The sequence below is a fragment of the Eptatretus burgeri genome, chromosome 14 (assembly GCF_056783735.1).
Source record: "Eptatretus burgeri isolate ZD-2024b chromosome 14, Ebu_testis_v1, whole genome shotgun sequence".
Taxonomy (NCBI): domain Eukaryota; kingdom Metazoa; phylum Chordata; class Myxini; order Myxiniformes; family Myxinidae; genus Eptatretus; species Eptatretus burgeri.
In genome coordinates this window covers 39,912,085-39,936,943 of record NC_140974.1, presented here as the reverse complement: position 1 = coordinate 39,936,943, position 24,859 = coordinate 39,912,085, and the positions used below count along the sequence as shown (strand labels likewise).

The following is a 24,859-nucleotide window of genomic DNA, read 5'->3' as shown; positions in this document are numbered from 1 at the left end:
ATAACAACAATATCCCCCCTTTCCCAAGAGGTGTTTCCTCCTTGGACAAAGGCCGTGTTATCGTGTATAAATAGCTTATCGTGACATTTTGTGGGGCACCCCTACCAGAAGTAAAGAAAATATGAGAAACCACAAACACGTATGATTATCTTTTTAAAGTCATTACTGCTGTTTAACACTAAAACTTAAAGGGAGGAAACCCGACTGTCTTGAGGCATTATATGCTTCTTGCATCCCACACCGACTAACGGATCCGAGCAGAGATCTACTGTAATTTACATACGGCAGAGGATAATAACGTGACCCTTTCTGGCACTGCTGCAGAGAGTGGGTTGACTGGTGTTATAAATTCCAAAAAACAGTTTTGCTCATCGAACATAAAGGTCTATTTGCAAAATAATTGGTTCACGAGTCAGTAAGTGTTGGTTCACGAAACAGTAAGTGACCACTATATTTGTTATGTGTCTGTCTGTCCTGAGCATAGCTCCGTGGGTTTTGATCCGATCCTGATAAAATTTGGGTGGGAGGTTTATATCATGATCAAGTTGTGTTTTCCTGAGAATGGACGGGCTGCGCCCATTATGGGCAGAGCCACGCCAAAAAAACATGTGTTTTTAGGGGGTAGCCGATTTCAATTTGCATCTTCTCCGAGGGGGTTTGTCGCATCTGGCAGGGGTTTCAGTATTTGGTTAGCCCAATGGCACCTGCATAGCCCCACGGAGCTCGATTTTTCATTTTCGTCCCAAGGTCAAGGTCACAAGGTCACGAACTTAGAAAATGTCAAAAAAAACAAAAATCAATAAATTGGGCATCGAGCTCCTTTTTTTTTTTTCAACTGTTTCGAATGAAAGTTGGTATGCAAGTCGTGCTCTTCGAGTACTACAACTTTCATCATTTACGTTTTTCCCGATTCCCGCCAGTTTGCCCGTGGCGTCCCCTCGAAGGTAAAAAAAATAAAAATGGCGAACCGTGTACATTGCTCGTGAACCATCGCCGTCTCCAGACTTGTCACAGTTTGCAATTGGTTATTACCTCCGCCACCAAAGGTGGATGGAGGTTATAACCTACCTGTCGGTCGAATCGTCTGTGAACAGGAGATCTCAAGAAGTTGTGGACGGATTCGGATGAAATTTTGTGGACAGGTTGGGTATATGACAAGGAAGAATCGATTCGATTTTGGTGAAAATCTGAATAAGCATACAAATATATATATATATATATATATATTTTTTACAAGTGATTTCTCAATATTGAGAAATGGGGAAAAAACAATATATAGCATGATATCTCAAAAATGTGTGGATGGATTATGACAAAACTTGGTGGATGAGTTGCTTAGAAGACAAGAACAAGCCAAATAGATTTTGGTTCAGGTCAGCAGATCCGGCCTATCAGTGGGATACAAAACGTAAACTGTTCAGCTTGAAGGAGGTTTGTGCTCTGCTGAACGCCTTTCTAGTTCTGTATGCAAAGCATGAGAAGGCTTATCATAAAAGAATGTGATGGTGTGAGCAGAAACCTGTATGAGCGAGTCAAAGGTCTTCTTGTGGTGGTAGTCAGGGATAACGCGAGTAAGAAGACCATACTCGCACTGGGCCAGTTTGACAAATGCAGAAACACAGGACACGTATGCCTCAATCTCCAGGTCTCCAACCTCGTCCTTACCTGGTGAGGGGAAAAAAAAATCCATGCAGGATGAACTGTTAACTTTGTATAGGATGGTCAGACGTTATGGCCAACAAAATTTGGGATGAAAGATTGGAATAAAGCACAAAAGGACACATGAAAAAGGCACAGTGTTCCTGATACTATAGAAATTTAAAAGGTGAGGGTAGGACAGAGTTTCTAAATATGTAAAATTTTCCTTTTCGTTGGGGTATAACCGAGCACTAGCAAGAGTCAGCACATCATGAGCATGTACCAACCCTCTGTTGAAGAGAGGCTGGGCTGGCCGCGCTTCCCATCAAGCGCGTAGTTCGAGTGTTGCTTCAGCAGGCTCTGAGCTTTGCGCAGAGTTCCTGGGGGTGGGGGCGATTCATGGTACGTCGATATATTTACACAAGAAATATATCTCAAAAGCTTGAGCAAGATGAGTCGAGATAAAAGTGTTAGTTTCATGTTGGTGTCATAGAAGATGTGAATAGGTTTGCGTACACCAAGTTGATTTCAAAGTCAAATTAACAAACTTGTCAGTAGCAGTCATATAAAAGAATGGCAAGACCACTCGCTGGCACTGCGGTTGCATCAGCACTGGCGATTGGCGGCAAGAGAAGCAAAGGACAGCGGCTGGCATCAGACACCATGCAGTAGCGTCAAATACATGAGATAATAAATGGCAAGCGCGGCAGCAGGATGAGGAAGCTTCAGCAGAATTGGTTACAGCACCGGCAATAGGCACAGCTCCTCCATGTCGCTCTCACACTTGCGAAGCATCAATAAAAAAATAAAGTCCAAAAACAGTAAAAAAAAAAAAAAAAAAAAAAGAGGACAAAAGCAATACATGTAGTTGAGCAACCAAATCCACATTACCTGGAATGTAGGCTGACGAATCCCATTTACAAAAATAAAACAAACAATGGGGGATAAAACACAAACATCAAAGACCAAACATGAGTTAATATGCAAAACTCAGGATAACAAGATGATGTATTACAGCCGGTCAAATCTCAAATTCAAGCAAATCAAAAATGGATGAGGGAAACAGAGATTAATCCTGAAAATAAAAATAAAAAAAAATAAACAGAGAAAGTACGTATCAACTTGGGCCTTAGTTATTTTATAACTTGGTTTACGCAGTTCTTCAGCTAAAATGTAGGGTCGGTAGGTCGAAATATAAATATAATTTCAATTTTTAGAAATTAGATATTTTTATGATTTGTTTTCGGATGTTCCATGGAAAAGACAAGGGTAGGTTGGGGGCGGGAGGGGGGGGATAAATATAAATCCCGGACCAGGAGGATCTAAGAAAACATTGAAGATGGAAGACCATTCAAATTCAGGATGCCCATGTTCACCGTTTCATCTGATGTGAAAAAAACAATAAAGGATTAAAACTTGTTTTTACAACATAGTCTGGCATGTTTTTCTTATAGAAACCTGTTGGATGATCATCAAACAAATGGAAACAATGCTGAAAAAATTACCGTCCAAGTCGTAGACTGAAAGATCATTGTCGCAGAGCAAGATCTCATACAGGTTTTGTAAAAAATTGTGTTTCATTAAAAAAAAACAATGGCTATGAAAACACATCTTTAAGAAAAATCAGAAAAGCAGTAATGGTACCTAAAACAGTTAAGACCACCAGGATGAAAAAAAAAACATCCCGCTGCAATACACAGCCATTGGCAAAAAATCTATTTGAAAAATAAAAAAATTAAGTTCAATATCAAATTGTTCATGTCGTCCAATCTTTCAAGTGTTCAACAACAGTTCACGGTCACATCAAGCACATGGGGATACTTCAATGGCATCAGAACCCAGGCTGCTACACATATAGCATTGCCACAGTACATAAAGTTGTTTCTTGCATTTTGTTTTCTGTCCATTGACCTTCCTCTGGTTTCGCACTTCTGGTTTTATACCCTCTGGCCAAGCAAGCCGTACATATCGGCCGCACAATACCGTACTCCTCCTGCAAGTTCCTCATTTCATCGCTGTCGTCAAGATCTTCGTCATCGCCACATACATGTGACTTTGTTGGTAAACAAACGTATGCAGCCAATCAAAAAAAATAAAAAATAAAAAATAAATCAGACACTGCTCACGTGACCCTCGAATTGGCACAACCATGGCAGAAACCCGAAACGAAATCGTTTAAAAATCCATCATCATACAAAGATTCATTAATCATCCATAATCCAGTTTTAAAATAAATATAAGCCTTTTTACAATATGGAATATAAATATAATTCATTAAGATTGCAGCTAAAGACGACTTTAATCCACCCAAAACGTGCATGGGTGCACGTGCGCAACATTGCATAGTGCTGGATATGATTAAAAAAAGTGTCTACTCGGAGTCAACACGCTCAAAACGGTCAATCAGAGCCATAACCAGCTCTTTCTTTTCAGTGGGCATCTGATCATCTCGTCTCCCCATCCCCATGAGCACATCAAAGGATGATTTCTGGTCTGTTGAAGGCTGAATATCAGCATCTCGCAGGGAAACTTTGACGTACTTGGCACCGAAATCTTTCAATACGAACAGCGGTGTACAACTTTCGACGGAAACAAAATTGGCACGATCGAGAGAAGCCTGCGAATCATCCCTGCTGCTGCACTGGATTGATGCAATCGTTCGGCCAGAATATTCGTCGTCAAGATGTTGCGTGATTAAATCACCAATACAGTCACTCAAATTTATACCGCTGACATACTTCTTAACAATCACTTTTGCCCCAAAAACCACAGTCAATCTGAACCACGCTGGCCACTGCTCAGACGCCATGACCGAACACTACTGCGCAGTTTGGTTAAAGATGACTCGGCATTTTGGCACGCGCGCGCGAAATTATATTTTGAAAATAAATGCCGACGTTTACATTTCGGGTTTTGAAACTTTTGCACCTTCGGCGGAAAATTTATAAATATAAAAGGCTAAAAATGTGTTTTATATTCTTATTTCATTTCCGCAAATATACCATCGGCGGATCTGTAAACAGTTATAAAATAGCTAAGGCCTTAGCGTGCAGAAAGAACTAGAACAACACTCGGTAGAGCGCATACCTCCACCAGGCTGAACAGTTTACGTTCTGTATCCCACCGATAGGCTGGACCCCCATTCTAATCTTTTCCAAAATCGAATAAATTTGGCCTCGTCACACACCTAACTTGTCCATCAAGTTTCGGCCGAATCCGTCCATAACATTTTGAGATGTCCTACAAACAGACAAGGGTGAAAACACAACGTCTGTCCACCATTGGTGAAAGAGGTAATAAAAGTGGAAACGGGGAGCAAGATTGTGTGAAATGAAGGAAGTGAAAATGAGAGCAAGAACAGAGGAATGAGGAAGCTGGAAATGGAAAAATTAACATAAAAGGTAACAAGGAGCTGATACTCTATGTCCCCCGACTTTTAGGTGGTATGAGGAATAGATCCGCGTACTGTATATGAAAGCTATATCATGTACACCAGGTACGTACATCACGTTGAATGTTTTTTTGAAATATCACGTACACAAAAGTACATGGACAGATGATCGGTCGGACGGAGCTCATTTTAACGTCCACCGACTCCAACCTTTTCGCAGGGGTGGGGCCGTGGGGGACAACAAGAACATGTCCAAACTAGAGGGGGAGCACTCGGGAGAGTGCAAAACCTCCGCCGCCAACACTGCTGGGTCACTCAAGTGAACCTTATATCTTATTCATTAAATATGATGTCAACAGTGCTGAGTTATAGTTCTTTTCTCCAACTTTTTTTTTTTTGGGGGGGGGGGGGTGTTGGAAATCACTTAAAACATGTAAAAATGCAAAAAAAAGGTCTTTTTTGGGGGGGGGGGTAAAAAAAAAATTTGGGGGGGGAGGGGTTGGAAATAACTTAAAACATGTAGAAATGCAAAAAAAAAAAATTTTTCTCCAACAATTTTTTGGTGGGGGGGGGGGAACAAGTCCAAAATTTAATGGTATGATCCTTGGACCATACCTAACCCCCCCACCAAGTTTCGTCGAAATCCGTAGAGGACTTTTTCCGTAATACTGTTCACAAACAAACAAACCAACAAACAAACAGAAAGGGGTGAAAACAGTAACCTCCATCCATCTTCGAAGATGGCGGAGGTTAACTAGAACAGCACTCAGTAGAGCGCATACCTCCACCGATAGGCCGGATCTACATCCGGTCATTAACCAAAAATCGAATTGCCTTGTTTTGTCACCTCCCCAACTTTTGTCACAATCCATCCAGAACTTTTTGTGACATCGTGCTGTACATCATTTATGGCCCAATCTCTCAATGATGAAGAATCACTTAGAACATTAAAAAAAAAACTAAAACTCACAGATCCGAATCCGGATCTTTACCAAAATCAAATCAATTGGTTCTTGGCAGACACCAAACATGTCCACCAGGTTTTGTCCGAATCCATCCATAACTTTTTGAGATATCCTACTCACAGAGAGACAGACAAACAGGGGTGACAACATACAGTAACCTCCGTCCACCTTCAGTGGCGGAGGAAAGAAGGAAAGAAGGAGTGGTTGGAGGAGGTGATGCAGTTTAATTTATTTCAATATCCCTGTTAGTCTGCAAACTCAAACACCAACGTTTGTATGTGAGAGCTCCAATTATTCACGACATGATTTTAGTTCATTATTATCGTTACATTTATGGGATGGCGGTCAGTAGCTACAATGTAAGGTCATGACCCCATTTGTGTTCACATTGTTGACAGGATTTTTAGACCATGTATTGAGGATGCACGATAGGGTGAAGTCTGACGTGGCCTTACGGGATGGATGGGTGGAGTCAGGGTAAGGATATCTCATCGTGTGTCTCCAATGGGTGGAACAAGGAGGAAAGCGGGTTGGGGTCAAGGCTTGTTCAAAGCTTGCCTTCCGGGCTCGGCTCGGGCCAGCAGAAACGCACGACAAGAAAGATAGCTCAGCTTCTGCTGCAATAAATCAGAGCTGTGCCGACTCGGGCACCAGCTATCAATGGCCGACAGCCATCGCGAGGTTTCTGGAAATGCCATGGCCAGACACTTGTGACGGCACAATGGCACTTTACGAAAACTTGGCCCTGTGCTGAGGTCTCGTCTCACCGGGACTTCATAGCCGGTTCAAGCTCGACCTTGTTGATGTCCCTCCTCATCTTCATGCCTGCTTGCCTGCCACCCTTCCCTACATCCTGCAAGCTTTCGGTGTTGGACGACACCGAAACACCACAATATTTTGGCCCGGTTACGTGCGAGCGTGTATGTTTGGCACCGTGGTAGGATATTAGTTTCCTTTTTTTTTTTAATACAATGTCGAGGCTCGTATAAAAGCTAACACACAGAACGTACAACAAGGGAAGCAGAAGACAAAAGGGGTGGGAGGGGGAAGGACAAAAAAGTGGGGAACAGAGACATGAGGAGATCTGTTGAAGGGAGAGGGATGGGGTAAACAAGATGGACACTACGGGGACTTTCAGGTCCTCACACTACGGGGACTTTCACGAAGGAAAGCAGGGAATTTGAAGGAGGTGGGTTTGGGATGTTGGGGTGGATTAACAGGACTTGAAAAGATCGTCGTTTTGGATGGGGGAAGATAAGAGGTGGTGATGAACAGCTGTTTTGACGACGTGGAGGGAAGAGTGGGATTGAAGAGATTGTGGGAGTTTGTTCCAAAGGCAGGAAAGAAAAAAAAGAGAGTGAAGGTGAACAGTGATTCTTGATTTTGGTAGTTTTACCAGAAGGGGGTTGCTGGTGGACCTTGAGTGTCCTGCAGAAATATGGGAGAGACGTATCACAGATAGAGTGGGGGGGGGGGCAACACCGGGAGGACATGGTAGAAGTCAGAAAGACCACCGACCTGCCTGCGATGAGTGACCCAAAGACTCAGCCTCATCGCAGGAGATGCCAATGATCCGAATTGCCTTGGTTTCCACAGCGCGAAGCCGAGAAAGGTGAGAGGCGGGAGCACCAGCCCACGGGGGAGCGCAGTACTCCATCAGGCTGCGGACTGAAGCTTTAGGTATGTGGTCAGGAACTCAGGTGTGCCAAGGAAGGACTTTGCACGACGGAGGAGTCCCAGTCGGCTTGAGTGAAATGCCAGACTCGACAGCGCTGAGGTGGTTCTCCAATACCAGCCAGAGAGATGTCTACTTTGACAAGCATGGGATCAGATGAACCGATTGGAGCGGAGAAAGAGCAGCAGATATTTTTCAGGAACATTGGTCAAAATGAGATCCAGAAGAGATGGAGTACCGTTGGTTGAGATGTGCGTTGGGAATTTGCAGATTGTGTCAGTCTCAATGAATTGCAGAAGTGCCATGACAGGTGAAAGAGGTACCCACACCCAGCCAACTGGCATGATGACAACTGAAATCACCACATTGGAGGAAGAGAGAGTTGGGATGAGAGGATCCAAGTTGGTCCATGTTTTCATAGAGTGAGATGTAAATGGAGTCATCAGTGTTTGGTGAACGGTACAACACACACACAAACATGAGATGGGAGTCCAGGGGAAGCCGTAGCCAGAGGTATTCCTGGGGGTGTGGGGGAGTGAGGGCAGTGCATGGTGAGTGAAGAATAGAGTCTTTGATGAAGAGAGCAACTCCTCCACCAGGACGAGGCTCAGGTCTGTCAAACCGGAGGAGGGAGTAACCAGGGAGAGAGACTAAGAATCAGAGACATCCTGAAGGAGGAAAGTTTCTGTTAAGCAGATTATGTCTGTTTTGTCAGTGGCAGCCTGTATGGAAAGATCTGTCAGGTTTGAGCAAAGGCCCCGGATATTTGAGGTCCACCCTTCTTTAACAGAGGGAGGGGAGGAGGGGGAATGTAGGACGAGCAAGGAGGTAAGAAGAGTTGTTGAAAGAGTGTGGGGGAGTTTATACTTAATCCAGGAATTTGTGCCGTCTGTCCTGTGCCCAATTAAATTATTTACATGTATTTTTTAAAGTTACATATGCATGTGTTCCAGACATCCCTCCTGCACCAACGACGTGGAGTATTGATTGATAACTCTGAGGCATAATTTGGGTAACTGTTTAATTGTAACCGATGCAGTTTTAGGTTGTTCGGAGTCGGACATAACGTAATCCACTCAGCTTTGCCTCGTCCATGCTGAGCAATCAAGATATATACCACTACTACTGCTACTCTACATGTTCAGCTAAGGCTCTTTTTGCACTTCGTGCCCTTGAGACAGGGGGAACGCAATGTTATGGAAGGAATTTTGGAATTTTTTTGCCGTGGTGTTGGCGATAGCTCTCCTACTCTTCATGAAGGACACCATAGGATCTTTAATGTCCACCAAAGTATGCTGGCAGATATGACGCCCGCTTAACATCCATCTAAGGGACGGCACACACAAAATCTGACCTGTGAAACACCGGGGTGACAGTTTATGGCTGGGCCAAGATTCAAACCCAGGCTCGACAGCTTAGAGGTGAGTGTGCGTAACTCTAAGCCATCCAGTCAGCCCAAGCCAGCTTTATGCTGGATTATAATTCCCAGTATGCCTGGTGTTGGCTTAATGGTTAAGGTAGTGGGCTTGGGATCCTAGGGTCCTGAGTTCAAATCCCGCTCAGCTGTTGAATTAACACCAGGTGGGGTTGACTCTGCCTGTCATCCTTCCGAGGTCGGCAAAAATGAGTGCCAGCATGCTGGTATACTGTGTCGGAGTGGCGACCCGTCCAGGATTGTTCCCCATAGCCAAGGAGACTGCTTCGGCGGCACCAACGCTCTGCACAGAGTATGGTCCTAATGGATGGATAGTTCCCAGTATGTTAAATTCCTGCCTCATCGCTTGTGCTTCTGCGTGTAGGCCGTGGATGCGACATTTTAATCTGTTTGTAATACTGCGATTATTACTCTTCATTAAAGCAGATTACCTGTGCGGCGCAATGGTTTCTTGGTGGGCGTTTCACCACGGCGATGATGCATGGCTGGGGAATAATGACCAGGATGACCTGCTGTGTTGGTCCCTACAACAACCCCTGCAGGGCCAGCAGGTGTCCCTCCAACAGCAGTCAGCCCCACACTGCCACCACCACCACCACGCCGCACATAATCTCGAAGAGCCTGTAGCGAGTGCACAAGTTGAACAGACCTGATCTGGTAGTAGACGGACATGAAGTCTGCAGAGAGAGAGAGAGAAAAGGACCATGATATATTCAGAAAAATCAATATCGGTGCATAAAGGTGGCGAGGGGGGGGGGACTGTATTTGCAGAGCAACAAATACAGCTGGTACAGGAGAAAGTCTGCTAAAAAAAATCGTTTAAAGCAATTAATCTTACCTTGGTTGCGTCCAGTATCTCCAAGCCAGTGGGCAATGCGCACCAGGTCTTGCAGAACATTTTCTGGCACTTGTTCCTGCAGGGAAACTGGGACGTTCGACCCATCATCAGCCCCACCAGGAGGACTTTCGCCATCTTCATCAGTGGCAAGAGCATCAAGCACAAGGTGTGGATGGTATGGCTGGCTGTGTCGTTTCAGGAGTGAGCTGAAATCTGCATCCAGGGCTTCCTTGCCACGTTCAAACAACGATCGCTACAAGGCATAAACATGACTATCAACCCTTTTTGTGTATGCTGCATATAAATTCAATATATGTATATATATATATATATATATATATATATATATATATATATATATATATATATATATATATATATATATAGTCACATTTCCTCAGCGACAGTCCCACCACCTGCAGGGATGGGACGGAAAAAAAGTAATTTTGGGACAAAAAGTCATCAATAGTCATTTAAAAACACGTGACCACAGCAAGTTTGCCTGACAGAGTTGGCCTAGTGAGCTGTCAAGCGATTCACTTCACAAGCGCTTCCGCGTGAACCCCAAACTGCCTGTCCAATTGGTTAATTTTACCAGTTCTGTATGCACTACGGAGCTCTCTCTGGATGACCACACAAAAGTTATCTTTTACAAGCCGGGTTTATTACAAGGAAAATGGAGGGGGGGGATAAGAAGAGCATGGCCACGAAGCAGCGATGTGAACTGTAACAAATTCATTATAAATAAATACCTTAGCATACCCTCGGGATATCGATGGCTTGAACAACAACATTACCCCTTAACGCATGCACTCAGTAGTGACGAGACAAAGAGAAACCTCCTCCATGGGCGAAGCTTGCGCACGCGGTGTGCATCTTCGTTCGGCACGTCGTCGCGGTGCCCTGCAGCTGCATGTAGGTGGTTTGCACAAGTGCCTTGAAGAAAATATAAATGAGGAGAGATCGTATGAAGGGGAACGTTTCAGAATGTAGGGAAGTGGAAAATGTGGGCCTTCGACAAAAACTCTGTGTTGGGGGAGACGAGAGCTCTCTAAACAGGTGCTCGACTCCTTTTATTCAACGACAGCAACTACAATGTGCCTATGTTGACAATTACAACGAAATGACCATTCTAAACTATTTCCCATTTTACCCTGAAGGGCAAATCTGTAACAATATAAATATAAATATATTAAGACACAATCACATCACTCTCACCTGCAATTGGAGGAAACAACCAATCAGCTCTCACCTAATCAATTATCTCCAGGTGTGAATGGTGTTGCATTGTTGAAATATGTTGATGTAATGCTATTTGCACATTATTTAATTTAAACATTTCAATGTCCAGAATTAATGTTTGCATTTGAAAAATCCATGTCGTCAGAGAACATCACACATACCTGTGACAACTTGAGCAAGCAAATCACCTGCTCAATGCCACACTTGGTTTGACATGGTCACCATGCTTAGGGTCACCTCATAGTTCGTTTTGAATAACCATCGTTTGAACTATAACTATTCGAAAAAGTTATTCCATGCAAGGCAACGTAATGTTCCAAGAGTGAAATGGCCAAGACAATTTTGAACATTGAGCTGTTCTAACAGTTACCTATAGATCAACACTGTCTGTAACACGAAATGATCTGAAGATCACCAATGACTAACCACATCTTGTAGTTCAGGACTGCCTGGGTTATTGTCGGTGAAATAATCGACTGCCGCTCGAATCTCATCAAGTGCTTGCAGATAACTATCGAGGCGCCCAGATGACCTACCGCATACACACCGCAGGAAAAGAAAGTTAATCTTCATTGTGACACACATTGAATATCGCAGACGATTAAACCCATGATATGATATGCTCTTCCTAACTCCACCACAAGCAGGCTTTGTTACAAGTGTTACTGACCCTTCCCGGATGACCTTATCCGTGCGTTCTGCCACGTGGTAGTATCCGATGACGTGGTTCAGATATCCCAATGTGCGTTCACCATTGTCCTGCAACCGTTGCAGCTTCTCCGTCTCACGGTGCACGGGCACGATGGCAGCTTCCAATGAGGCGAGGCGACGCTCAAAGGATGACAGGATCCCCACCTACCGGTGGTGAACATGGAGAACATGTATAATGCATATATATATATTTCATGTCCAAAGTTTAACACTCGTGGTTTGTCATTGACATACATCATAAAACCAAATTGTTTTTGTTGAAGAGGATAGAGCACCAAACTAAAGGAGATAACAAAGGAATTATGGAACAGTGGCTGCATATATTGTTATCGTTGCGCAGTTAGTCCGGTTCGATTCCAGCGAGCTGCTTTAATGCAACCTTAACGGTCAGCTGAGTCAGCAGTCCTGGGATGGATTACGGTCTCTAAACTTCAGATACCATAGCCGTGGGATCGTTGAACCAGCCAAGCGTTAACCTAGTTGGTACCATAAGCCTCATCCCCAATTACGGCTAAGCGATACCAAGAGGCGCACGGTACGGTTGTGATATGCGGCGTTATTTTCCACAGCCAGTCAGTCACTCAACTGGTCTTTATAAACCGCCAAAGAGAACCACGACAGCCAGAATTCACCCTGAGACCAGGTCAGTTTAATTGTAACGTTGGTCACAGGGAGGGAATACATGGGAACAAGAAGCAATAACGAATACGTAATAAATGGATACTAAAAACCCCCTAAAGTCTCAACTCTTACCGATACTCCCGGCCATGGATTAAACAAACGGGAGCCTGAATTATTTATACCTTACGGCTTTTTGACACACCATGACAGAGAGATAAATCGGGCAGGACAAGACAGAAGACGATTTTTTTGGGGGGGCAAACCCGACAGAGCCTGCAGGATGGGTCCCGCGCAGACCCGGCAGCTGAGGCAGGCAAACGTCTCATGCTGCTGTGGGCGAGCGGTCCGTGCTCCGTCGTCCGGGGCGAGCGGTCCGTGCTCCGTCGTCCCGGGCGAGCGGTCCGTGCTCCGTCGTCCCGGGCGAGCGGTCCGTGCTCCGTCGTCCCGGGCGAGCGGTCCGTGCTCCGTCGTCCCGGGCGAGCGGTCCGTGCTCCGTCGTCCCGGGCGAGCGGTCCGTGCTCCGTCGTCCCGGGCGAGCGGTCCGTGCTCCGTCGTCCCGGGCGAGCGGTCCGTGCTCCGTCGTCCCGGGCGAGCGGTCCGTGCTCCGTCGTCCCGGGCGAGCGGTCCGTGCTCCGTCGTCCCGGGCGAGCGGTCCGTGCTCCGTCGTCCCGGGCGAGCGGTCCGTGCTCCGTCGTCCCGGGCGAGCGGTCCGTGCTCCGTCGTCCCGGGCGAGCGGTCCGTGCTCCGTCGTCCCGGGCGAGCGGTCCGTGCTCCGTCGTCCCGGGCGAGCGGTGAAATAACACCCAATTTCCGAGCCGTTTGTCGTGTTAACGTGTTTTCTAATTCCCCGAGCCAAATTTTTTCCCACGTGTCACACGCAGCTGTTTATGAATAATAATGTTTGTGAACATATCCCTGAAACGTCAAGATAAATGAAACGTTGTTATTTGGTGAAAGCTACTCAAGGTTTTTGGGTTGTATGCAGTGTGTACTGTAGTTTGTAATCAAACTGACTCCAACCTGCCGATTCCCGAAAGAAAAAATGCCGATATCGGCCAAGCACACGTGCGTGCGTGCGTGCGTTCGTTTCATAAAAAACAACATTTTATCTGCGAACTCCCCTGCCCCCACCCCTCTCTCTCCCTCTCGTTGTCCCATCCTTGCTCTACCCCCTCACAATATTGCAGTACCATCCTCCCACACGTCTCTCACTCTCCCTCCCTTTATCTGTCTCTGGAAATATCTGGACAATGCTTATGTCTGTACGTTCTTTGTTTGTGTCGGGACGCGTCCGGGCGGTGTTTGAAGTATGACCAGTACAAAATGAATTTTAGACATTATTTTGATTGCATCTTCACTGTTTTTATGCAGAATCATTTTGATGAGACAGTGTGAATCGTAATTTAAGCTCCGCCACACGTCTGCCTTCCCTTTCTCTCACCGTCTTCCCTTTCCCCACCCCTCCTCACTCTCTTTTTCTACCCCACCCCCCCTTCCTTGCTCCTCCTCCCTCCCCTTTCTCTTTTCTCCACCTCTTCTTCCCCCCCCCTATTTAATATTCCCATCAGCAAAGTGAAGGGTGATATTTGCTAGTATTAGATAAACAAAACTGACCATGTTATTGGTGAGCTGGTCACTTCTCTCAAGATTTTCTTTGATGGAACCCAGCACATCCTGTTCCTGAAAATCATATAATCACCAACCGACACGTCATGTCAACGAAACACACAATAAGATGCAAAACACTAACATATTTAAGAATTTTCATGGTTATAGCCATCATTGCTTTTACAATAGCTGTCATTCCCTGACCAGACACAAGTACAAGTGGTAAATGTATCCGTCTCTGTGCATCTCTCGCCATCCACTCCTCGCCCACCCTGTCAGTGCCCCCTTTCCACAGCACACACACACACACACACACACACACACACACACACACACACACACACACACACACACACACACACACACACACACACACACACACACACACACACACACACACACACACACACACACACACACACACACACACACACACACACACACACACACACACACACACACACACACACACACACACACACACACACACACGCACGCACACACGCAAACACACACACACGCAAACACACACACACACACACACACACACACACACACACACACACGCAAACACACACACACGCAAACACACACACACGCAAACACACACACACGCAAACACACACACACGCAAACACACACACACGCAAACACACACACACACACACACACACGCAAACACACACACACACACACACACACACACACACACACACACACACACACACACACACACACACACACACACACGGCAACTTACCCTATTCATGGGCAGTTTTCACATCGCTGCTTGTTAGATTTGTGACCGTAATTTGCATTGCCATCAGAGTGTGTGTGTACGTGTGTGTGTATGTGCGTGTGTACGTGTGTACGTGTGTACATGCGTGTGTACGTGCGTGTGTACGTGTGTGTGTACGTGCGTGTGTGTGTACGTGTGTGTGTACGCGTGTGTGCGTGTGTGTGTACGTGCGTGTGTACGTGCGTGTGTGTGTACGTGTGTGTGTGTACGCGTGTGTGCGTGTGTGTGTACGTGCGTGTGTACGTGCGTGTGTACGTGCGTGTGTACGTGCGTGTGTACGTGCATGTGTACGTGTATGTGTACATGTGTGTACGTGTGTGTGTACGTGTGTGTGTACGTGCGTACGTGTGTGTGTGTACGTGTGTGTGTACGTGTGTGTGTACGTGTGTGTACGTACGTGCGTGTGTACGTGCGTGTGTACGTGCATGTGTACGTGTATGTGTACATGTGTGTGTACGTGTGTGTACGTGTGTGTGTACGTGTGTGTGTACGTGCGTACGTGTGTGTGTACGTGTGTGTGTACGTGTGTGTGTGTACGTGTGTACGTACGTGCGTGTGTGTGTACGTGTGTGTGTACGTGTGTATGTACGTGTGTGTACGTGTGTGTGTGTGTGTGTGTGTGTGTGCGTGTGTGTACGTGTGTGTACGTGTGTGTGTGTGTGTACGTGCGTGTACGTGTGTGTACGTGTGTGTGTGTGTGTGTGTGTGTGTGTGTACGTGCGTGTACGTGTGTACGTGTGTGTACGTGAGTGGAAGTGTGTGTACGTGTGTGTACGTGCGTGTACGTGTGTGTACGTGTGGGTACGTGTGTGTACGCATGTGGGTGTGCGGACGTGCGTGTACGTGTGTGTACGTGTGTACGTGTGTGTACGTGTGTGTACGTGTGTGTACGTGTGTGTACGTGTGTGTACGTGTGTGTGTGTGTGTGTGTGTGTGTGTACGTGCGTGCTTTCTTCTCAAGTTACGCTTCTCTAACCTGTCTGAGTTTTTCTTCCAACTCGGTCTTGCGGATCCGTGATTTCTCCAACGCCATCGAAAGAATCCGATGGTGACAGATGAGCGGTATTTTTACATCACCGAGGAAGTCTGAGTTTACCAAAACAGCCGAGATGAACACGACCACCGAAGGCAAAGGGAACCAGCGGATTAAACAAGGAAATAATTACCCGACTCTACTCCTCCCTCAGCCAATTATTGATTACCTGGTTGTCGTTTCACGTGTGGTGTGGTGTGGTGTGGTGTGGTGTGCTTTGCGTGTTTTATCCCACAATCAAATCCGGCTGAAGCAACCCGTATTTTTTTTAATTTCCAGGATTTTAAGGAAAAATGTAGTTTGAAAGGCGATACTCTGAACTTATACACCGCTTATTAAACCCTCCTCGTAAAAGATTATATTAAATAAGTAAATGTATCGACACACTAATTAAACAAGGAAATGGTGTTAACTGCATAACTTAGCACCTCACACAATACAGTTCGACAGCGAGATGAATGTGAGAGATGTTTGACATCGCTCATCAGCTTTGGTAATTAAATACATCCACCAATCACAGTGGAGGATCATAAAAAGGGGGCGGGGCTTGTTGGGGGAATTTTAAAAACATTAATGAATGAAAATATGACGACATAACATGTTCAGTGTTTTCCTTTTAAAACTCATTGATTATCGCAACGTCTTTGTGTTTGGACAATTTATTCCTTCAGAATATGTCAGAAAGCAGTTTTTTTTTTTTGGAGCCGTTCCATTGCGTAGTTTCTTGTGGAACAATCGCCTCGTGGCTTAAGCACTCAAGCAAGCGTTCCAACGAAACGGTTCATAAGGAACGGCACCGTGCCAAGGGATAACAAACTGATTGGTAATGGAACACACGCCGCAGGATCTGACGTCTAACTTTGCACACAATATATCGGCCATGCTGGAGTAGTTCGATCAGTGGATCGACGATTTTTTTTAATTATTAAATTGCTAATTTACTTATTTCCCCGCTGTCGCTTTTTCCTCTGAAATTTTATAGTGTTTTTTTTTTCATTTGAAAATTTCCAGTAATTTACTTCATATTTTTTGAAGGGACGGGACGCAGTTTCAGATGAAATTTGACGTCATTATAGAGGAAGAAGAAGAAGAAGAAGAAGTCACAATTTTAGGAAGAGAAATCTGAGCGATTCTTGTGGGTTCGTGAAGGGATCTTGGGCGGTGTGTGGTTCACGGGCAGTGATGCACTTCTCCGTACCTGACACTGAGGAAAGAGCTGACGAGACGGGAATAACCTACATTGTGCGTATTTTTTTTAATGTATTTTATTTCATCGAATAACTGTAACCATCAAGCGGATGACGAACCTGTCACGGCCTTTCAGTTCGACGCCTTGTTTTAGCGGTTTGCACCGAAAATGGTTCCTTATATCATTATATATGTATATAACTATATAACAGCACGATATAAAATCACTTTCATCATTGTGGTGTTACGTTGTCTTCAAGGAATCACGTTGTAACCTCCACCACCGAAGGTGAAGGTGATGTTGATGTTTTTACCCCTTTCTGTGTCTTTTTGTTTGTTTGTTTGTTTGTTTGTGTACAGGATATCTCTCAAAGTTGTGGATGGTTTCGGATGAAATTTTGTGGACACGTTGAGTGTGTGACGAGGATTCATTGGTTCCATTTTGGTGAAGATCCGAATCTGGATCTGGATACGAGAATTATTTAATTTTAAAAGTGATTCTTCACTCTTGAGAGATTGGGTCAAAAATGATACATCGGATGATATTGAACATATCGGGGACAATCAGTACATTAAAATGTATTGATTGGGCACGATATGTTCTCGTGGAACAGGTATTACATGGCAGAGGTATATGCCCTTCCAGTTCGATATGAGACATGACAACAGTGTAGTGACTCAATAATTGTTGGTTCACCTGGAACATGGTCCCAGAGAGCTTGTGGGATGGCACATCATCCATCCGTCCGTCAACAAATACTTGCAACTTCTTCTCTGAAACTTCAAACTACATACAATTTCAATGAAACTTGACCACAACCTTCGTCACCTTTGATGTACCAAAGTTTGTTCATGCAATTTCAAATATCAGGGTCGAAGAGGATTTACGGTGGGGGTGGGAGGGGACGTTCAGGTCAGGTATGGGAGCGTGTTGCTGTGTCCATTTTCCGGAGGCCTCCATCTGGCCATCCCGCAGGCACATCCTGGCTCGTCCCCATCTCCTTGAGAGGCCGATAAACTTGCTGCAACCACGAGGCACGTGGTCAGCCCATTAGCCTGTTCCACTCACGAGACTCCCTCGCTGAGAGAATCTGGTGAGCAGGATCAGCATCAGGCAAATTAGCCACCTGTCCATACAGCCGCAGCTGACGCTCACGGACTATGCAGGTATCAAATCTCAATTGAGTCTTAGCAACTGCTCACTGGACACAAAGTTCAACCAGCGAGAGCCAAGGATTCTCCGAAGAGACCTGATACCAAAGGAATTAAGTCACCGTCTCCGATCCCTGGTCGGAGTCCAAGTCTCACAACCATACAGCATGATTGGGAACACCAAACACCAGAAGACTCAGACTTTCATCCTCCCACACAGGTACCGGCAGCGCCACACCCCATCATGCAGTGAATCTCTGACTCGCCAACCCTGACCCAGACGGCTGTTGCCCTCTGACTCACAGCCAACAGAGACATGAATATCACTGCCAAGGTAAGTGAATCTCTCCACGACCTCAACATCCTCACCACAAACAGGTACAGACAGGACAGCAGCATCCAAGATGTCATTGAAAGCCAGGGATCTAGGTTTTGACCCAGGAAACCCATAATCCCAGCGGCTCCGACCCCTCATTCAGCACCTTGAGGGCCCCCAAATGGATATCTAAATTCTCCACAAAGATTACTGCATCATCTGTGAAATCAAGGTCAGAGATCTTGACATTCCCAAACGATGCACCGCAGCTTGATCTCTCCGACATCCTCCCTAAAATCCAGTCCATGCAACTGCTGAAAAGTGTGGGGGCCAGTACACACCCCTGACGAACTCCAGTAACAACTGGAAATAAGTCAGAGATGGTATCACCACATCTCACAACACTCTCAGCACCAGATTATAGTTCAGACATCAGATCGATCAGTTTTGGTGGCACCCCACAAAGACCAAGAATCCCCCAGTGGGCATCCCAATTTATGGAATCGTACAGATATCAACATAGGCTGCAAAGCCACCCCTTCTGCAACTCTCACCTGCATTCGGTGAGGACCTGAATAGCAAGGATACGGTCAATCGTTGACCTCTTTGTTGTAAAGCCTGACTGCTCTGGACGCTGGTGCTCAAGCAGATGGTGGCGAACCCTAACAAGAATTATCCGAGCAAAGATCTTGCCCGGCACTGAGAGCAGCGTCACCCCTCGGTAGTTGTTGCAGTCTTGGCGATCATTCTTCCCTTTCCAGAGAGGGACAACAAGGCCCCTCTTCCAGTCAGTTGCGATGATGCCTGTGTTCCAGGCAGAGCACAGACTATATGCAACGACACAAGTGCAGCATTTCCACGGGCCTTGAGAAGTTCAGCGTGGATGCCACAGATCCCTGGTGCTTTACTCTATTTCAACCAGTTCACCGCAGTCTGTATTTCCACAAACGAGGGTAGACCACAGTTGATTGGAGGGTCAGCAACAGGTATTGTGACACCCCTGTCGTCCAACTAGACAGCTGGTGGATCAGCCTGGTACAACCGCTCAAAGTAATCGGTGCAACGGGCCTTCACTTGTCAAGAGCATGCTGAACCTGCCTCAAGATCAACTTGCTGCTTAGCCGAAGCAATGGCAGTATATGCACACTGTGTTATACCCTTGTGTGCAACTCTTAGTTTATACCCCCATGAGTAAGGAAATCATGCCTGATTTTGGTAAACAAATTCTGCAGTAAATTTTAACCACAGTTGGTGTACTTGGTTTGCATTTCATATTGTCTCTCGTTTGGTGTGTATTGCAGGCATACAACATCCATGTGAATGGTGCATTTCACTGCCGTGTTCGGTTCAGCCAGCTGCATGCCCTGAACGAACAGGTAAGCAACCAAATTCATTGACAGACATCGAAGGAAAAATTTTGGTGATGGCTCACGGATATCCTCTATTTCTTGTCCAACTATGTTTTTGCACGAGTGTGAATATACACAAATATTTATCTTATTTTCAGCTCAAAAAGGATATTGGCAGCATCTTGCCTTACCATTTCCCTCCAAAGAGGCTCCTGTCCCTTACCACCTCACAGGTGGAACAAAGAAGGGAGCAGCTTGAACGGTACATTCAGTGTGGTAAGTTACCACATAACATTGTAGGTGGGAGTTGCATTCAATGTCAGCAATTCTGCTAACAGTCTATTACTGTATTACAATAACCAACCTATTGTTGGCTTAACGGTTAGGGTGGCTGGCATATGATCTTGGGGTCTTGAGTTCAAGCCCCTGTCACCATTGAATTAATTAACACCAGGCAGGTTGACTCAGCCTGCCATCCTTCTGAGGTCTGCAAAATGAGTACTCTCGTGCTGGTAATTGGGGCATTGCATCAGCGGCACAGCCGTGTTCCCAGAAAATGATGCAGCCAAGCAGCGGTAGGCTGCATATGAATAAAAAATAATAATAATAGTTAACCCGTGCACACAAAGCAAAAAGTGGGGTTAAGGCAAGCAATTGGTTCATGTCTGTCTGTCTTATCAGTTTATGATTGAGGAACAGCTTATTTAAATCTAATGTTATATTTTGAACACGAATCGGAACATGATTCGGAAGACGAATCTTTCGTTTTAACCAAACTTTGTTCAGAATTTGTCCTGATCACACATGTGCAGAGGAATGAGATAATTTTTTTTAGGATGTCTGCCTGCCTGGCAGTCAAACAAAATTGAAAATCATTCCAAACAGGAAACCTACTGTTTTTAAGGACGTCATAATGGACACAAACAGGCACGAATAACCAATGCAATGTGTTATATTGGGTGAGGTAATAGACACTATGGAAAACAACAGTAAAAACCGGAATTAATTCATTTGACTTTTTCAATCTTTATTTAAATTTCATTGCGGTAAACCCTCAAATATCACGGGGGGGGGGGGGGGTAACGTTACTGGAAAATGTCGCGATAGTTAAAACCGCAATTGCGAAAACCAAGGGCCGATGGGAAAAGGGATTTTCGGTTCCTGGGCTTCGAGAAAATGTAGATGGTCAGTGGCAGCCAGATATAAACACATCACAATTGAAATAAATGTAAAATATATATATATATATATATATATATATATATATATATATATATATATATATATATATATATATATATATATATATATATATATATATATATATGTGCAGTCATGCGCCGCTTAACGACGGATCTGCCAGCTCTGAAAAAAAAAAAATGCAGCTGAAAAATTCCTATCGCCGACGTAGCACTGCCAGTCATATAAATATAGCACGTACAATTATGTTGTATATACAAAATTATGTAAAAAAATAGCACATACAAAAAAATACAGCACATAATACTTCATAATGATAATAAACGACAGTGTGGCCCTGTTACAATGCGATCGTTGAGGTCCATAAAATGTCATCGCGAAAAAAGCAGGGTCGTGCTCAATCGGGATTCAAGGAAATCGGCTTTCAAACTGAACCAGTGTTTGCACGTTTACCTTCTAGCAAGTAAATTACCTTTGAATTGAAGAATTCCGCGAATAAATCGTTGTTGTTAGTCGAAATTAAAACACAAATTTCTTTTCGGTGAAGCTTTTTATGTTGCTAAAACAATCGCACTGTTCCGAAAATATATATCACAATTGACAGGTGCTCGTTTCTTCATTTATAAATTGTAACATCGATGCAATGATTACGTATTTATAAAATCCAAACGCAATTTATTCATCTTTCTATCATCGATGCAAGAGGAGATTGTAAGCTGCTGCGAACAACACCAATGGCCGTCATGAACAGCACGAAGGAAAAACTAATGTGTCTTCAGTCTCTCTTGGATGCGTGTTACAATTGCTGACAGTATTCAGTACAGTAACATGCTGTACAGGTTTGTATCCAAGGAGCAATAGGCTATACCATATAGCTATACCATATATTAGGCTATACCATATATAGGTGTGTAGTTTTGTGTAAGTACGATGTTCGAAAAAGAAAAAAAAAAAAGATGTTCGCACAACGACGACGTCGCTTTACGACGCGTTTCTCAGAACATAACCCCATCGTTAAAGGCCCGGTCACACCTTGACGTTTTAGCCAACGTATGCCGATTTTTGAATTTTTTTTTTCTAAAATGCTGGCACACGTTGAATACGTTATGGGTAAGTTTTGATAACATTGAGAGCACGCTGAAAAACACTGCCATACGTCCTTGTACGTTGGCTTTAAACGTTGTACTTTTCGGTTGTCCTCAAATTTTTTCATGCTTGAAATTTCACGACGTATGCCGGCGTATGACTCACACGTTCCGCTACGCTGGCCACAAGTTGTATGCACGGTCTGCGATCGTTGACAGACGTCAACACATGCTACTTGTAAGTTAATCATAAGTTGAGACACGCCGAGGTAATGTTTAGCGTACCCGAAACTTATTTCTAACCTATGATTAATGTGTTGTTGGCACGTTACGCGATCGTTGCCACACATCGACAGACGTTACTTTTAAGTTACTCATAGGCTGAAAGACGTCGGTATAATGGATCGTCCTTGTGTCAGCGTCCACGGCCACGGCCAGGACACTTATTTGCAGCATTCTTCAAACTTTTCTTCGGCATGACGAGGATGTTCACACTTCGATGTCTAGCTTGGCTATGATTCCAATTGTCCATCGGCAGCGTCTATTTAAAATAGTCGAGTTTGAGCGTTTTAACACGTTCAGAAGAAACGCTTCAAATTTCCAAACCCCAGCGTCAAAAAAAAAAATAATAATAAATAAAATAAAACAAAGGCGAGTGACAGCAATTTTAATCGTTCATTGTAAACAATGAAACTAGCTGAGTGGTACCGTTTAAAAGTCCTTGAGTGTAAAAAAAATCCAATTGTTGAGCGCAAGCGTCTACTTTCAATAGTGGGGTTTGAGCGATTTAGCACGTTCAATAGAAACGATTAAAATTTCTGAGCGCCAGCGTCAAAAAACAAAGGCGAGTGATAGCAATTTAAATCGTTCATTGTAAACAATGAAAATAGCTGAGTGGAACCGTTTAAAAGTCGTTGAGTGTAAAAAAAAAAAATCCAATTGTTGAGCGCAAGCGTCTACTTTCAATAGTGGAGATGCAGCCATTTAAATCGTTGAGTGGCAGCCTATGAACCTACCCGTGGACACGCGGACGCAAGGACGATCCATCATAACCCACACCCTCCCCCTCACACCCACCTACTACTACCAACATGAACAAACTACTACTGATACTGTTACTGCTGACATGGACATCGACTCAAAAAGGACTCGAAAACACTGTTGGGTTCCCCTTTTATGAGCAGCATTTTTATATACCAATTCCCAAAACCGCTGGGAACACGTCTTTATATGGCAGTTGTAAGCTAGAAACACGTTCATTTATTTTTTTTTTGTCGACCGGAAGACGTCATTGGAATACGTCTACATACGTCGATGTGTGTTGGGACTACGTAAAGAATTGGTTCAAAGCACGTCAAACATAAGTTAGAAATAAGTTTCGCGTAAAAAAGACATTACCGCGACGTGTTTTGACTTATGAGTAGCTTATAAGTAGCCTTTGTGGACGTGTGTAAGCGTCCGCATATCGTGTGTAAAACTTATTCCCATCACATGCGGAACGTGTGTCATACGCCGAGTACGTCGTAAAATTTTGAACATGTTTAAAATTTCTTGACGTACTCTACTTACTACGACGTATGATAGCATACTTTAGCGTTCTACTCACGTATACCAAACTTACTCATACCGTATTTGACGTGCCCCCAACGTTTTAGACACATTTTTCTTAGGTCGGCATACGCTGGCAAGATCGCCAAGGTGTGACCGCGATGTTGTCACTTCCATTTCTACGGCAGTTATGATTCGAATCGTTGTGCGTCAGCCTTTTAATAGGCTACGTCACGACATCGTCGGCGATGCGTGCAACGCGCTATGCCGAAGTTAGACTATCGTTGGGCATAGGTTGTGTAGGCCAACAACAGGTTCAGCATTCGTTGGTATAAGTTATCTATAACACAACGAAACGTTCTGTGTCCATTACTAATATGTTATGCATACGACCAACTAGTTATGAATACGTCCGAATCTTAAAAAAAAAACATCAAAAGTTCAACGTCAGCCAGCGTTTTACATACATTTTAATACGTTGCCATCGCTGGCTAAAACGTCAAGATGTGACCGGGCCTTAAGTGGCGCTTGCGCCACTTAACTGTGTATATATATATATATGTATATATAGTGTTGTGGTTGACGAAATTTACAAACCACCATTCAGGTCCCTTAGGTGAGATATCTCGGTAAGTATATGTGTAGTTAGGCCCAAACCCGTTGTCTAGAGGGAATAAATGTCATTCATGCGGGCTGCGACTCTTCAGGATAGCAGTTTTTCTTTTACTATCTTTATTTTGGACCAGCCGCCATTATTACCACCACCAACCACGTCTCAACAGCCTTCACAACAACAACCACCAACCACAACGCCGCTTCACCACAACCGCCACGACCTTTACCGTCACAACTCGCCACCGTCGCATCGCCACCATTCTCGCGCCACTTGTGGGCGCCGATACTGGACTCGTGTAGGGCGCGCACCGAGCAGCGTGTTCAAAAACATCACGGACTTTCCACAGAAAACGGATCAAAAACGACTCACGTCCAATCGGTGAGCGGGGGGTGGCGATTTGGCCCCGCCTCCAGGGCGTTGGAGGGCGGTCGCTATATGCAAATACATGG

The 24,859-nt window shown here is 44.7% G+C and overlaps 2 protein-coding genes across 8 annotated transcripts in view; one reads left to right on the top strand and one right to left on the bottom strand.

Annotated features, from left to right (window-relative positions):
- The window catches only part of EXOC7 (exocyst complex component 7), a 38,063-nt gene extending 21,934 nt beyond the window's left edge, over nt 1-16,129 (bottom strand). For 2 of the 5 annotated variants that reach the window (XM_085854444.1, XM_085854446.1), the window contains exons 1-9: nt 15,900-16,125; nt 14,131-14,196; nt 11,855-12,039; nt 11,611-11,716; nt 9,943-10,195; nt 9,536-9,781; nt 2,530-2,541; nt 1,926-2,018; nt 1,520-1,665 (exon numbers count right to left, since the gene is read on the bottom strand). In XM_085854444.1, the coding sequence (XP_085710570.1) occupies nt 1,520-1,665; nt 1,926-2,018; nt 2,530-2,541; nt 9,536-9,781; nt 9,943-10,195; nt 11,611-11,716; nt 11,855-12,039; nt 14,131-14,196; nt 15,900-15,956 (1,164 nt within the window). In that variant the 5' untranslated portion in view covers nt 15,957-16,125. Of the gene's footprint in view, nt 1-1,519; nt 1,666-1,925; nt 2,019-2,529; nt 2,542-9,535; nt 9,782-9,942; nt 10,196-11,610; nt 11,717-11,854; nt 12,040-14,130; nt 14,197-15,899 lie in introns of all 5 variants that reach the window. The other 3 variants (XM_085854445.1, XM_085854447.1, XR_015051154.1) reach the window with 2 other exon arrangements.
- An 890-nt stretch (nt 16,130-17,019) lies between these two features.
- Nucleotides 17,020-24,859, top strand: part of SNX17 (sorting nexin 17) — a 49,110-nt gene continuing 41,270 nt past the window's right edge. Inside the window, exons 1-3 of one of the 3 annotated variants that reach the window (XM_085854433.1) lie at nt 17,020-17,198; nt 19,914-19,988; nt 20,120-20,237. In XM_085854433.1, the coding sequence (XP_085710559.1) occupies nt 17,139-17,198; nt 19,914-19,988; nt 20,120-20,237 (253 nt within the window). In that variant the 5' untranslated portion in view covers nt 17,020-17,138. The remainder of the gene's footprint in view (nt 17,199-19,913; nt 19,989-20,119; nt 20,238-24,859) is intronic. The other 2 variants (XM_085854432.1, XM_085854434.1) reach the window with 2 other exon arrangements.